We start from the raw sequence: 15533 nt of genomic DNA, 5'->3' as shown, positions 1-15533 counted from the left end.
ATCTGTTGGAAATGCCCTATAACAAGGTTTTATATCATATGTACCTTCTATTCATGTACACCTGCCAGTTATTAAATTTATTATTGGAACTAATAAATGACATTGTTTCTTGTTATACTTCCAGGGGAACCTATGATATTTTAGTAACGAAAGATAATCAAACCCGCTCTGTTGGTCAGTATGACAACCATGGCAGTTTTGGAGAACTAGCTCTGATGTACAACACCCCGAGAGCTGCTACCATTGTCGCCACTTCAGAAGGCTCCCTTTGGGGACTGGTGAGTTAGAGAAATGGTTCTCCTTGCATGGCATGGTATTAATTACCCTTACTTCTGGTTCTCTGTCTTTGAGCTGTTGGTTCACATTATATTTTATAGTCTCAGTTATCTGAAAGACATTGTGGAAGGTCTTGTACCAGTGTGTTTTTCCATTTCTCTGAAATGACTTATCAACAAACCATATATTCCAAATTATAGGGAGAAGACCAGGTCTTATGACCTTGTAGTCATGTCAGCTCTTGTTACATTTTCTGTTTATGGTTTTATCAGACCAGTAGAGAGAGGAGGGATAACTCTCTGTACAAGAAACAGCCTAGAAAAATAAGGGTCATTGAAAGCTCTGCCAACGGTGTTGCCTATTTCTGACTATCCCAGGACTACCTTTTCTCATTGTTCAGCCATCTACTTGGTCACTGGTCCATGTGAATATTTAATTGACGTAGATGACTTGAAAGTCTGATAACCATATTCTGGGAAAGAGAACTTTCCTGTAATGTCTTAGGCATAATACTGCTATGATCTTGTCCTCTATCGTACATGACCTACCTTGCTTCCTTCAGTATCAAGCCTTCAGAATATATAACTGTCTTCCTTCTTAAACAATAATCATCCTCTTTATAAATTACAAATTTTGTTTTTAAAATGTTGACATTTATCGAAATTTATTTCCATTTACCCTACAAACAGAATTAAATGTATACCATGGAATTATCAATATATTTCCTCAAATGAAATCTCATTTTAAAGCCATAGTAGAGCACTTCATAGTGATATACTAATATAGAATTAAGAATGCCCCTGAGAGATGAGAGGTATAATGGCTTAAGAATATATCACACATTTGGGATCCCGCTGCTTAAAATCTCAAGGTAGAGCAATAAGTAATGGGGGAAAATAAACTCAGTTTTAAAATACACTGATGCCAACTTCTGTACCAGGCCAAGATGGAATAGCCCCATTCCTCACTAGTCTTCCCTCTTAAAACTAAAAAACTCTGGATATCATACAACAAACAAGCCCAGGAGACCCTGAAAGATGGAAAGGAGAGGTGGACTGGCTAGGGATCTCAGGACTTAGGGAAGGGCATAACAGTGAGTTCCCCAAGTTTTCTTATTAATTCCATATATCCCAGGTAGGGTGCTGGAAAACCTACAACCCAGACCATTGACAGGTACACATAAAAACAACCCCAAGAAAAGTTTGCTCCCTTTACCCAAAGGACTGGGAAAAGGGCCGCCTAGCAGAACAGAACAGAAAACCTTTTTGACAATACCACCTTACTCCCGCCAAATACCAAAGGAAAAACTGCTTCTACCTCTTCACTCTCTCTCTTGCTTGAGTGAAAGTCAGTAGAAACTTTCTTCGGGAACTTCTGCAGTCACAGGAAAGGGTAGCATTCGTTTTCACTTTTGAACTTCAGTGCTATTTACTTGACTCTGAACACTTACTGCCTGAGGGAGCTGCCATTTCACGGTAGGGGTTTCCTCTTGATGGCTCCATTGGAAGCTCCCTGAAAGCTGAGTCTGTGTCTGGTGCTTTTTTATATCCTCCATAGTCACAGGAATTGGCCTTGCACAGCCTGAGAGTTCTGGAAAGTACAAAATTATACGTAGAAAGGGTTGGAACACAGATAAGTCACTCTACAAAATATCAGTTGCTTTCTTTTCAGCTAGAAATACAGTTTGTTGCTGCGATCGTAGTCATCTTTCTAACATGGTAGGTGGATTTTTTAAATACTGCTTTTTTGATAGTGACTACTCAGACATAAGGAAGGGAGCTTTATAATTCCCATTGTATCAGTCTTGACTGTTCTCCTTCCACAGCTGTCTTGGCCTAGATGGACTGCAAAAACATGTAGAAGTTCTAAATTTCTGAATTCTAAAGATAATAGAGTAATATTCCAAAGTATAACAGTAACTTGTAAGATACTTTTAAAATGATACATCCCTAACCCTAGACTTCAAAATAGTGGTGGCAAGTGATGCAGCCCATTAAAGCAATCAAAGATTGTATGGCTCTTTTCAAGCAGACAGATGGAAAATAAAATGGGGACAGAATCTTGCTAAATGCTGGTGAGCAGACATTATTTGTGGAGCAGTTTAGGAAGAGAGGGTAGGAGTCTGCCATCCTTACACTAGGAATGTAGGGCGCAGTAGGTGACTTCTGTAAGGCAGATGAAACATGGCACAGGTTAGGGCCAGGGAATTCTGTAGCTGATGAAATATGAGCCAGTGAAATCTATTTAGGCACCTCAACTCGGTTGCTTTCTATGTGTTTTCTCCACCCTACTCCCACCCCATCATCAAGAATACTAAAATAGCAAACCTACAGCTAACCATGCCTTTACCCCCTTGCTGTTTTTCATTCTTCCAGCCTTTAGGATGTCATTACTATACTCCCCCCACCAAAAAAAAAAATCGTTCTATTCCTGAGAGTCCGAGGTGGAAGAAAGGTACAATTAACTTAGGTACAAATAACTACTTACCCATTTAGGAACCTAAGCAGCTAACATTCTCCTGGCTGCTGGTCTCTCCCCACACATGCATACACATATCTGAGAGGTGCCTGACTATAGCTCTGGTTAGCTGTTTCCTAAGTCCAAATCCGTAACTTGCTAGGATCAAAGTACCTTTCTATGCCTGCCTTTTATCTTGAGCTTCCTTTATCTCTCTGTTAATCTACCTCTCCTTCAGTCCCAGACAAGTTTATATTTTTGTGACAAAATTATCCTTGATCACTCCAGCCTACCCTGATCTCTCTGTCCTCAGAATTCTTGTAGCACTTACTTTGTCTCTATAGTTTATCTAGCACATTTCACATGCTACCTTGAACTGTAGATTTTTTTATTTCTATAAGTTTTGAGTTGTCTCCTCATTGAAACTGTAAAATCCTTGAGGGAAAAAACCATCTGACTATTTTATCTCTCTTTTTTGAAGGTGCATCTTTTCACATTGAACAATGACTGTCAGCTCACAAATGTTTGATTGGGAGTTTTTTCTTTTGTGTTCTATTTATGACCCATAGGTGGCACCCACTGAGTGCTAGATAGCAAGCAACAACATGTGGGACGTCTGCCTGGCTCAGGGCACAGGACTTTTTCTTCCCGTGATGACTCAGATTGAGATATCATTAACATTCAGTTGACCCAGTACCTTCCATAGACCTCTTAACATTTGCTGTGGCCTAGTTAATTAAACCATACACATTCTCTTACATAGACACTTACCAGAATTTTCATATTCTTTCTTGTAGGACCGTGTGACTTTTAGAAGAATCATAGTGAAAAACAATGCAAAAAAGAGGAAGATGTTTGAATCATTTATTGAATCTGTGCCACTCCTTAAATCACTAGAGGTAAAAAGTCTATTTGAATGAGTCTGTTTGTGGGAGTTTAAGAAAAAAGCTATTAAAATTATCCTCTTGTTCGTTTTTTAAAACCATGCTGTTCTAGCCCATTCCTGTGTTGTACAGATATACTATTGGTGACTTTCCGTTAAGGTCTTTTCCTTGTAATTTGCGAATATATCCATTGTTTCAGGTGTCAGAACGAATGAAGATCGTGGATGTAATAGGAGAGAAGATCTATAAGGATGGAGAGCGCATAATCACTCAGGTGAGTGGGGGCCTTGTGCAGGGCCTCCTTTCCTGGAAGTCACCTCCTGAAGGACTAGTGCATCATTGTCCTCTCACTTTCAGAGCTCATGTTGTGAGGTACTCAGGCACACTTCCTACAGAGTCTTCTGAAGACGATTGGCGTTCATCTCACTGACATATACATGTCTCTTGCCTCCGTTCACCTTTCCTTGGCTTCTGGTGTTTGTTCTCTTGGGTGTCATTTTCTTTTAATCCTGAGTAAGCCTCGTTCATTGCTGTCAAAATTTGGAGAAGATCGAAGGGTTGTGCCCTTTATCTTTGCTATGTTTGGCACAAAGTGCCCTCTAAGGTAATCCAGCACAAACCAGAGTCTTCAGTCTTCAGATTTGTAAGGTGTCTTTAGTGTTTCCTTTGTGCCTTTTTCTCATGTTATTTTTGGGTACTATAAGAATCAGCACACAAAGGACTAGAACATTATGATGAGTGCTGTGTAATAATTTTTCTTGTCTACTATGTTTACGTTTTTAATTATATGTAAATGATATTACAGACTTTTCCAGGGGTAAAACTCTTCTTATGATTTTGGCAAGATTATTGGGAAGATATCTTGTTGGTCTGGGTTAGGGAACGTGTCCTTCCTTGAACCCAGAGCTGGGGCTAGAAAGAGGACTCAGACTGGTCAAGCCTAAGTCCTCAGCCCTGTTGGGGCCTGTGACTGGAGCTTGCCCGACCAGTACCACAGGGATTAGTCAGGCTTATCTCAGAAGGAGAGAGAGAGATGCTCCCAGAGAAAAACGACTAACCAAAAAATGATGTCTACTCTTAGTGGCATCTCTAAATGCCTTTTTTCCCCCCTAAGTGCCTTTGTTTTCTAGATATCCCCATGGTTAATAATTCTTTTGATTAGTAATTGGTTTGATTCTGTAAACATTTATTAAGGTAGACAGGTAGGACCAGATACAAGTGCTATGAAGGAGCATATGAATGACAGTGAAAACATAGAAAAGGAAGTATTGCATATGGTTTCATGGAGGAAACACCATTTGAGTTAAGCTTAAAGAACAGGTACAGTTTCAGCAGCTGAGGTCAGGGAAAGGTCTTTCAATGCAAGAGAACAATATGTGCAGAGGCCTGTGGGTGTGAGCTGTCTTCCAGGGCAAGTATCCTGGTACGGTAAGAATGTAGGGGTGAGTTGCAGGAATGGGACATAATTGACTGGCCACATTTGCTTCTGAACCTGAGGTATTTTAATTTATCCCCAAAGGACTTCTCCTTCATCCTGAAAGCCCTAGGCCTTCAGGAGGTATGTCAAGAGATTTGTCAAGAGATTTTCAGTAAGTATGTCAAGAGGTGTGAAAAGCTACAGTATTTTTCTGGGATGTCTGTGTTCTTGAAGATAGACATGCTAGGTGGTGGTACAGAATGGACACAAATTAAGATGATACTCAGCTTATTATAGACCCCTTTTGGCAGTGTCTCTGGACCAAGGGTTCTCAAAGTGAGGTCCCTGGACTAGCGGCTTCATGTAGGAATGTTAGCAATTGTTAGAAATGTCAGTTCTTGGGCCCCACCGCCAGACCTACTGCAGAAGCTGTACTTTATGCTGTTTTGTTTATTTATGTGGTCAGCTTTGTTACAGTATATTTTACATACAATAAAATTACCAAGTTTAATTTTTTTTAAATTTTTTGGGGGGATGGTAATTAGGTTTGTTTGTTTGTTTGTTTGTTTGTTTGTTTGTTTATAATGGCAGTGCAGGGGATTGAACCCAGGACCTCATGCATGTTAGGCCCGCACTCTACCACTGAGCTATACCCTCCCCCTAAAATTACCAAGTTTAAATATACAATTTAGAGTTTTATAACCACCCTTATAATACTAGTGTATGGCATTTCTCTCACCCAAGAAAGTTCCCTCATTTGCATTTTTAGTCAGTCCCCTCCCCGACCCCCTTACTTCTAGAAACCACTGATCTGCTTTCTATCTGTATAGAAATTCCTCTTATAAATGAAACCATATAACAATGTAGTCTTTTGTGTCTGACTTCTTCCTCTTAGGATAATGTTTTTGAGATTTATCCATGTTGTTGTACGTATCAGAGAGTCATTCCTTTTTATTGCTGAGTAGTATTTCATTGTGTAGATGTACCATATTTTGTTTTTCCATTCACCAGTTGAGGGACATTTGGGGTCTTTCCAGTTTTTGGCAACTATGAATAAAGCTACAATGAACATTCACATACAATTCTTTGTATGGACATTTTTATGGAATTGCTGAGTCGTGTGGTAAATGTGTGTTTAACAAATTGCCAGACTGGTTTTTAAAATGTCTGTACCATTTCACAGTGTTCGAGAGTTCCAATTGCTCTGTATCCACATCAGCACTTAGTATTAGTATCTTTAATTTTTAACCATTTTTGTATGAAGTGATATCTCATTTTGGTTTTTTTTTGCATTTCCCTGATGTCTGATATTGTTGGGCATCTTTTCCTGTGGTTGCTTGCCATCCATGTGGTCTTTGGTGAAGTGTCTGTGCACATCTTTTGACCTATTTAAAATTAGGTCATTTGGCTTCGTATTACTGAGTTGTAAGAGTTTTATGTATTCTGAGTACAAATCCTTTATCAGGGAAATGGTTTGCAAATATTTCTCCCAAAATGTGTCTATAGCTTGTCTCTTCATTTTATTAATGATATCTTTTAAAAAGCGAAAGTTTAAAAAAATTTTATGAGTCCAGTTTGCTATTTTTTTCTCTTGTAATTCATTCTTTTTGTGCTCTATTTTTAAAAAAAAGGTCTTTGCACAATCAGTGAGATTTTCTCCTGTTTTACTTGTAGGCAAGCACTGTTCAATAGAAATATTATGATTGTAAAATTATTATAAATCAATAAAAAATTTTTTTAAAAAAAGAAATATTATGTGAATTACATAATTTAAAATATTTTGGTAGCCAAATTAAAAAAAATGAAACAGGTCAATTTAATTTTAATAATATATTTTATTTAACCTAATATATCTAAAATATTACATTTCAATATCTATAATATAAAATTTTAATAATGAGACATTTTACTCTTTTTTTTCAGTACTCAATCTTTAAAATTTAATGTGTATTTTACATTTAACAGCACACCTAAGTCTATACAAGCCACATTTCAAGTACCCAATAGCCCCATGTGACTAGTGGCTACTGTACTGAGCCATGTGATTCTAGATGTTTCATAGATTTAGGTCTTACATTAGATATATGATCCATTTTGAGTTAATTTTTGTGTAAGGTTATACATATGGATGTCCAATTGTCCCAGCAGCATTTGTTGAAGAAATTATCCTATCTCATTGCCTTGATAATGTCATTGAAAATCAATTGGCCATATATGTTTGGGTCTGTTTCTGGTCTCTTTTTTGTTCCATTAATCTGTATCTGTCTCCATGTCAGTACTGCACTGTCTTGATTACAATAGCTTAATATAGTAAATCTTAAAATCAAATAGTTTAAGCTCTCTACATTTTTTGTTCTTTTTCATAATTATTTTGGCTACTCTATGCTCTTTGCATTTCTGTATAAATTTTACAACCAGTTTATCAATTTCTACTAAAAAAGCCTGCTGAGATTTTTTCATTGAGGTTATGTTAAATCTATAGATCAATCTGGGGAGAAGTTGACATCTCAAAACTAGTGAGTATTTTGTGTCAGTCTCAGCCTATCGCTAACTAAAAATTGGCACTTGCCATCTGCCTCTACAAGGATTGGATCACGAGCTGCTGCAGTCGCTGACCTCCAACACTCCCTGAAAGGAGTTCAGGGTGGAGGTCGGGAATGAGGCGCTCTGTCCTCTGGGAAAACTGGCTGAACAGGCCTTCAGATAGTTAGATATTTTCAGGAGAAGATTTTATGACCCCAATTCTTGCATTTCCTCATATCTAGAAGAGCACTAAAATCATTAACGGTGACATCTGCTCCTGGTGACTAGCAGCAAGCCTCTGCCTAAATGTGTGCCTGATTGCACGTACCCCCCTTAGTGAAATCATATATAATACTGAGTTCTCCCCCTGCCTCTTTGGAACAGTTTCTCACATCTTTCTGGGATGCTGTCTCCCAGGCTATAGTCCTCATTTTCCCCAAATAAAACTTAACCAACAACTCTCACATTGTGTAATTTTATTTCAGTCGACACTATCAATAGTGATGCTATTGGCTAGGAATGCCTGGGGCACTTACCTGGGCCCATACTGCTTATGGTGAGCCTCCACAGACAGGAGCCAGTGCCATGACTGGACTAGCCCTCCTGGTTCTTACTATGACTGCAAGGTGCACCTCAGCAACAACCATCAGGGAACTTTAAGAAAAACAAGATTTATTATTATTCACAGGTCCCAGAGGGCAGGCCCAGGGCTACACAGTAAGGTCACAGGGAGAGAGGGAGCCTACACGGGTACATGTGCTGAGTTTATTGGGGTTCTGCATTTATTGGGGATGAGGATGGAGTGCCCAGGGTTTTGGAGGTTTACTCTCTAAGTGAATTTCAAACATAAAAGCAAGAATTAGGGCTCAGGAAAGGAAAACTAGGGCCACTCAAAAGATTTTCATTTGATCCGGGGATGGTTACAGAGGTTTATACACATGTAAAAATTCATAACCCTAACCCAGTTACATATTCACTGAGAGCAGAGGAATGTAAGACCAGCCACAGCAGGGGGCTATGCAGCAGGCCCAGGCTAACTATTAAGTGATCCCTAGGGGGAGGGTATAGCTCAGTGGCAGAGTGCATGCTTAGCATGCACGAGGTCCTGGGTTCAATCCCAAGTACCTCCATTGAAATGAATAAAAACCTAAATACCTCTCCCCTCTCCAAAAACAAAAAGCCAAACCAAAAAAAAAAAAAAAAAAAGTAAATAAGAAGTGATCCCTGTACCTTTCCTGTGATTTACACTTTGAGATGGCACAGGTTTCTTTGCCTGCAGTAGGAAAGGTTCAATAGCTGTACTGGTTCCCCAGTTCCCTGAATGGAACTAAACTCACATTTGGTACCAGCAGCATCTATCTAAAGTGTGACCCTTTGTCCCAGCAGCCTCTATTGCAGCTTTTGTATGGGCGGGGTTAGGATGCCAGCAACTTCTGCAGGTCCCAGGTCTGTACAAGAAGCCAGCCCCCAGGACTGCTGCCTGCATGCATATTCCCTCAGTCCTTGAAGTAAGCACTTAAAATTATGGATGTCATACATCTGTCTCAACAAAGAGCTCAGGCACTGCCCTCTACCACCTGTGACTTTTTTGGCTTTTCTCTACCATTCACCACCCTCTTCTTGGTCACCAGGGTGTTTCCATACATTTGAATCTTTATTACTCTTTATCTCCCAGCAGTACTGAACACTAATAATTACATCTTCATTTATGAAACTCCCTTCTTGGACATAGAAACAATCTTCCCTCTTGGTGACCCTTCCTCTGGCTTCTCTTTAGTTTCCTCCATGGCTTCCCATCCTTCATCAACTCCTCTCATGAAGCTATTTTTGTCATGCTAGAGCTTCTTGGTAATTTGGCTCTGCTGAATGTAGGGTACCTACCCAGCATAGCAGCAGGGGGACCCACAGACACCCCTTTCTAAAGCTGTGGCTTTTCACTCACATGGAGCAGTGATTATTACATAGTAACGTGGCATGAGATTGACTCCAGAATGTCAGCCACAGCTCTGTATGGTGCCTGCTTAGAGCTCTGTGTGGTTGTCGAAAGACGTGAAGTCTTATGAATGCTCAGAAGACGTATAGACTCTCACTGAAGACATAAGACCCACAGGGAATGAGAGCACATAATTAGCACTGAATTATTTAATATAGATGGTCATGGCTCCAGAAGTTAAGTGAGGGATCCGAGACTGAAGTGTGCCTAAAAGCCTCATCTTCCATATCTGCTTGCCTACCTCTCACCTCCTTCCAGCCTTTGCTCAAATCTCACCTTCTCAATGAAGCTCTATTGTATATTATAACATCTCCTCCCCCAGCTCTCCAGATCCCATATTCACTGCTCTACTTTTTCCTGTAGTCCTGCCTTCCAGTACAGCAGTGTAACTTACTGATTAATTATGTTGGTCACGTCATTTGTTTACCCTACCAGACTGTAAGTTCCACAAGGGTGGGAATATTGTTTGTCCACTGATTTATCTCACATGCTTATTAGAACAGTGCCTGGTATATAATAAACAGCTAATTACTTGTTGAATTACCTGAATGACTGGTTCAGCTAAGTGGTTTAAAATTAAAACAAGCAAAGAAAAGCCTGAGGCTCATAAAATGACATCAACCAACAACAAAACACCTCCCTCATCAAGACAGGGCTTTCTCCATATCTGCGCTGTCCTCTAGAGGGCTACATTTGATGGTCAAGATTATCCCTGGGCCTCATGATCCAGGGCTAGCCAGGAGTCACCTTGATACAGTCTGTGACAGTCTTGACTACTGACCCCTTGTCATAGGTTTCAGTAGAAGACCAATATGAGCAGTAAGAATAGCAATGCTCTGTGCAGTTGCCAGCCTAGCATATTCATGGAGACAAGTGTGAATATTCCATGTTAGAAAGTGAGAGATGTTTGTCAGTCATAGTTTAATTGATATCCTCTCGCTTTGTTCTGAATTTGTTAGCCATTGGTTGGTTTACAGTTTTGGAAAATAAATACAAATTGGAGCTTGTGTCATGAAAAAATGATCTATTTCTGTGTCCCTCTTCAGTACAGATGTATGGCTCTGACCTGACCTCCTCTCCCTTTTCAGGGTGAAAAGGCTGATAGCTTTTACATTATAGCGTCCGGCGAAGTGAGCATCTTGATTAAAAGCAAGGTGAGTTTATGAGCGGTGGTGTGAGTTATGCCAGGGGAGATCCAGATGTCAGGTGTACGCACAGAAAGTAACTGTTTGGTTTAAATAATGTGAACTATGTTTAGTGTACCAAAACCATCATTGTTTTGTGAGATGTGTGACTGGCAAAGACTGGTTTTTAAGCCCATTCATTGATAAAGATTTAGTATATTTCTTTCTTGTTCCTATTGCCTTTTCCTCTGTTATGTAATTAATGACATGAAAAATATTGGCCTGTAAATCAGTAAGAAAAAGATAAGTACCCTAATAGAAAATGAGGAAATTTTATCATAAATAAAATGTGGGTGTTAAATATGAAGAAAATGTTCCTTTTAGAGCACAAGGAATGGAGGTCTCTAGGACAATTATTATCATGGCCATCTGGTGATAGGGGGACCAAGAAAACTGATGACCTGTAGGTGGGAAGAGTGATTCCTACCAAAAATCCATCATCATCAGATTTCCTGTTTTGATTTCTTTTAAGAATAAATAATTTGTCACAAAATCTTATGGTAGCTCACAGAGAAAAAAATGTGACAATGAGTGTGTATATGTCCATGTATGACTGAAAAATTGTGCTGAACACTGGAATTTGACACAACATTGTAAAATGATTGTAAATCAATAAAAATGTTAAAAAAAGAATAAATAATTTGTTAAAATAGTTATATATAATACTAAATCAACCTAGTAGAAACCTTTTACAGAATGCTTTTTATAAAAGTTAAGTATGGAGAAAGAAAGAAAAAAATGATTACTGACTATAAGATGGCTTGATTCCTAATTAAAAATATTTTTTTATTTATAGTTTTCGGACTACTGATATATGTTTATGCATTTCTGACATATTCATTGACACCTATTAATCACAGCATAGTGTGGGTGTGTGGGTCCAGCAGCTGTAGCACTGGGTTGGGGGAGGGAGAGTTTGTCATAAATTCAGAGTCTCGGGCTCTGCTCCAGACCTACTGAATCAGAATCTGCATTCTATCAGAACCCCCAGGGAGCTGGTGTTCACAGTACAGTGTGATAAGTGCTACTCTAGAGAAGTGACTAGGTGGACACGAACATGTCTGCAGTCCCAGAGAATACAACAGAAATTGGAGAGAGAGCATTGACTCAGAAGGGGCAGATTGACCTCAGAACAAACATGTCAGGGCAGAAGTGTGGAGGGAGGAAAAGTCAAACTGTGTAAGCTAGTTTGGCACTTTTGTATATTTTTCTAAATTAACCTTCAAAAAATTTATCTGTCCATAACACAAAGTGGGTCTTAGAGATTGAGACTAATTCTTAGTAATAAGTTATAAATAATTTTTTATTTTAAACATTGTTTAGCTTGGCAGATGGATTTGTTAAAAAAAATAAGAAACTAGATAGTAAGTAAAATATAGTATATTATTTTCAGTAATCTGATAGGTACCAAGTATAACCTGCTTGATTTCTTAAACTATCAAATTGCAAGTTTGAACATTTTTTTTTAAAGTTACTTAACTCTTCTACAAATGTGGTACGGGGACCACTAACCTAAGATGCAGACAGTACCTAAAAATAAAATTTGTCACTGTAAAGTATTGTCTGAGAAAAGCATGGCCTCAAATCAGAAAGAAGTAGTGCAGGATTGTGATTCTTTACCTAAGAGAAGCATTGACATTGTTTAGAAAGAATTAGCAAAAGATCTTGTCTTCTCCCCTGTGCCATATATTATATGTATATGTTAATATATAGTAATTTATAGTATATTAACATATTATATATTACTTTATATATTATATTAATATATCATATATATATATATAAATCTTCCAAGGAAAATAGTCTTCACCTTACCTCTTGATATTTAGCCATTACTTGAAAGGTGTTAGGACTTTGATGAAGCCCCAGGTAAAAGCCAACTCTTCTGATTAGAGCAGACCACTGAGATTAACACATGCAGTTTACATGGTACAGTTAAGAGTCTCTGCAAAGTGAATTTCTAGATAATTGTGTTTAGTGTACTGAAAAGGAATGCAAGTATGTGCAACTGGACATGCCTAGGTGTGATTCTGGAATCAGCCCAGGTCATGTTCTCTACCTGTTCTAGACTAAAGCAAACAAGGATGGTGGGAACCAGGAGGTCGAGATTGCCCGTTGCCATAAGGGGCAGTACTTTGGAGAGCTTGCACTGGTCACCAACAAACCCAGAGCTGCTTCAGCTTATGCAGTGGGAGATGTCAAATGCTTAGGTAAGAAAATTTCTTTATGCATTAATGCTTCCTTTTTTCTAATATGCAGTATTTTTTCCCATTGGCAAGCCTTGACTTACTCCACTAGCTCTCACTCACATCTAGGCTTGAACAGTTTGTGTGACCAACCAGAAATGGGTGAATAGCAATAGAAATGTTTTAGCAAACATTTCTGAGCACTGACAGTAGTCTGTGAGCAAGACAGGCATATAGGCCCCCTGGCTGTGTGGAAAGGGCAGTAATGGAGGCAGGTGTCCAGGGCTGTGTGGGAACAGAGAGAATAGGTGTTACTGAGCTCTACACAGTCTCTGACTTAGATGACGTAGCCTTGCTGTGTAGAAACATCCCTTCCTTTCCCAAGTACCGAGTATCCAAAAGTCTAATTCCTGTAACGTGAGTGGATAAGTTGAAGAAAAGGTTTATACAAGGGAAATGACTTTGAATTGCTGGTGTAGAGAGTTTATTCTCTCCCTCACCTCTTTTTAACAATGCAGTTATGGATGTTCAAGCATTTGAGAGGCTTCTGGGGCCCTGCATGGACATCATGAAGAGGAACATCTCTCACTACGAGGAACAGCTGGTGAAGATGTTTGGCTCCAGCATGGATCTGATCGATCCCGGGCAGTAGGTATGCCACACCCAGGAGCCTTCTCAGTGTGACACCAAAACCTTCCGGTCAGCCACAGAACACAAACAGAAAATAGACACGACGGAACTGTTCCTGCTGTTGCCACCGCCGCTGCCATTGCTATGGCCGTGGGCATTTAGAAAACTTGAAAGTCAGCACTAAAGGATGGGTAGAGGTTCAACCCACACCTCCACTTTGCTTCTGAAAGCCCATTATTAGACCACTTGTAATGATTACCCCAACCCAGTTGTCACATCTTTGGTTCAAAATGGCATGTCTCTCCAACAATTTAAGTGCCTGATACGAAGTCCAAAGTGTAAACATCTTCCTTTTCTCTCTTGCTGCTACTGTTGCTTTTAGAAGTTACCACAGGTTGGCACAAACCTGTTGTATAACTGTAGACACCTCCCCTCAACTTTTCTCAAGGGAGGACATGTTGTAGCCTTCCATCTCCTCATTTGTCCTGTGAGAAGGTCCACATTTGTTCACAATTGTAGCCTTTGATTTTCCTGTCAAAAATGGTGGTCAATGTGATGGAAGTCTGTGACATTGTACTGTCTGCTGACAGCGGCACACATGGCAGCTGTCTCCAAACTCTCAGTGATGCTTAGGGACCCGCCCTGCCCAGGACCCAGCAGGTCAGCACCCCAAAGCACACTAATCAGCCATCGGGACTCATGGTAGAGCAGAAAATTGGGTTTGTCACATTCTTCAGGTAGCAGAGAGCCAGGGAAGTTTTCTGGGTTGGGGGAGTTTGTTTTGTTTTGTTTTAGTAGACTTTGTTTTGTTTTGTTTAATCTCTGTGCAGTTTACATGAGTGAATTGCTGTCCAATTGCAAGGAGCCAGGGTCTGGGAGTACCACCACCGTATCTGACCCAAATACTTTCCTGGGCAACTCCTGCCATCTCTTGTTTCCAGTTGCGCCTACCGGTTAATGGCAGTGTGCCAGCAAAGAGAGTGCTTTCCTTCTTCTCCAGAGTTGTTGCATAGCTTTGCTGTTGAACCGTCAATTTTTAAACTCTTTAAAGAAGAAGCAGCTATTTTTTTGAAAAAAGATTATTTCTCTATTTACAGAAGTCCCCTTGGTCATATATATCAGTTTGTCAGCTGACTCAGGCACTTATCCTAAAGACTAACTCTTTTTGTTAGTTTTCAAAAATCGGCGTCATTTACAATTTTGTAGAATTACTGCAGAAACCTTTCTAATTAAGATGTTGGGATATTTGGGGTTCCAATCATTAATCCCAGAGGAAAGTAATTTAGTTGGTATTTTAAAATCTTTTTTAACCTTTTGATTATATCAGGTAGAATTCTGATGTATTATCATAATTAACTAGATATGTTTCAGAATGAATTTTTTTCCTTCAGAATGACCCAGAATCAGATGCTACAAGAGATCCTAAGAGCAGTGTGAAATTTACACAAAGATAAATTTGGATGTCATAGCCAAGTTTATATTAAATCAAGAGGCCCTTTCCAATATAAATTTTTTTACCTTGTATAACTTAATAAATCCCTATGAGATTATTATGTGCTGGGGCTTAAGTTGTTCCTGTTGATAATGATGGAGCCCACACAGTCACCGTCCACTGTCATGACTCATAAGCCAGACTGTCTGCTCTTGCCATGGACAATATGGTTGAAAGATTTCCAGAATAGTGATCTATCACAACTTTGGTCAGTTCTCCCTTTTTCTTGTGCTCTGTGAAGTGAAAGCAGAAGGACTCCTTCAGACTGCCCTGCGTAACCTGTGTTGCAGCTCTCAGAATTGTGAAAGGTTGTAACTGATACTCCAAAACAGGCAGCTAGTACTGGGAAAGCCCGTGTGGTTTTCCCCCACTATTTTCCAAGGTTCTTCTTTTCTATGGGATTGCTTTATTATCAAATAAATTAAGAAAGCAGATCTTGCACTTTAGCAGACAAGAACCACACCTGTTTCTTAAACAGGTTAACAGGTACA

At 39.4% G+C, this 15533-nt stretch overlaps 1 protein-coding gene across 1 annotated transcript in view; it reads left to right on the top strand.

Annotated features, from left to right (window-relative positions):
• Positions 1–13879, top strand: part of PRKAR2A (protein kinase cAMP-dependent type II regulatory subunit alpha) — a 65190-nt gene extending 51311 nt beyond the window's left edge. Inside the window, exons 6-11 of the mRNA XM_015235012.3 lie at positions 125–278; positions 3531–3632; positions 3817–3891; positions 10639–10704; positions 12803–12944; positions 13439–13879. Of these exons, the coding sequence (XP_015090498.3) occupies positions 125–278; positions 3531–3632; positions 3817–3891; positions 10639–10704; positions 12803–12944; positions 13439–13572 (673 nt within the window). The 3' untranslated portion in view covers positions 13573–13879. The remainder of the gene's footprint in view (positions 1–124; positions 279–3530; positions 3633–3816; positions 3892–10638; positions 10705–12802; positions 12945–13438) is intronic.
• The last annotated feature ends 1654 nt before the right edge of the window (positions 13880–15533 follow it).

Source organism: Vicugna pacos, chromosome 17 (genome assembly GCF_048564905.1).
Source record: "Vicugna pacos chromosome 17, VicPac4, whole genome shotgun sequence".
NCBI lineage: Eukaryota > Metazoa > Chordata > Mammalia > Artiodactyla > Camelidae > Vicugna > Vicugna pacos.
Note: the sequence above shows the minus strand (reverse complement) of the source record. Positions and strands in the feature narration are given on the sequence as shown.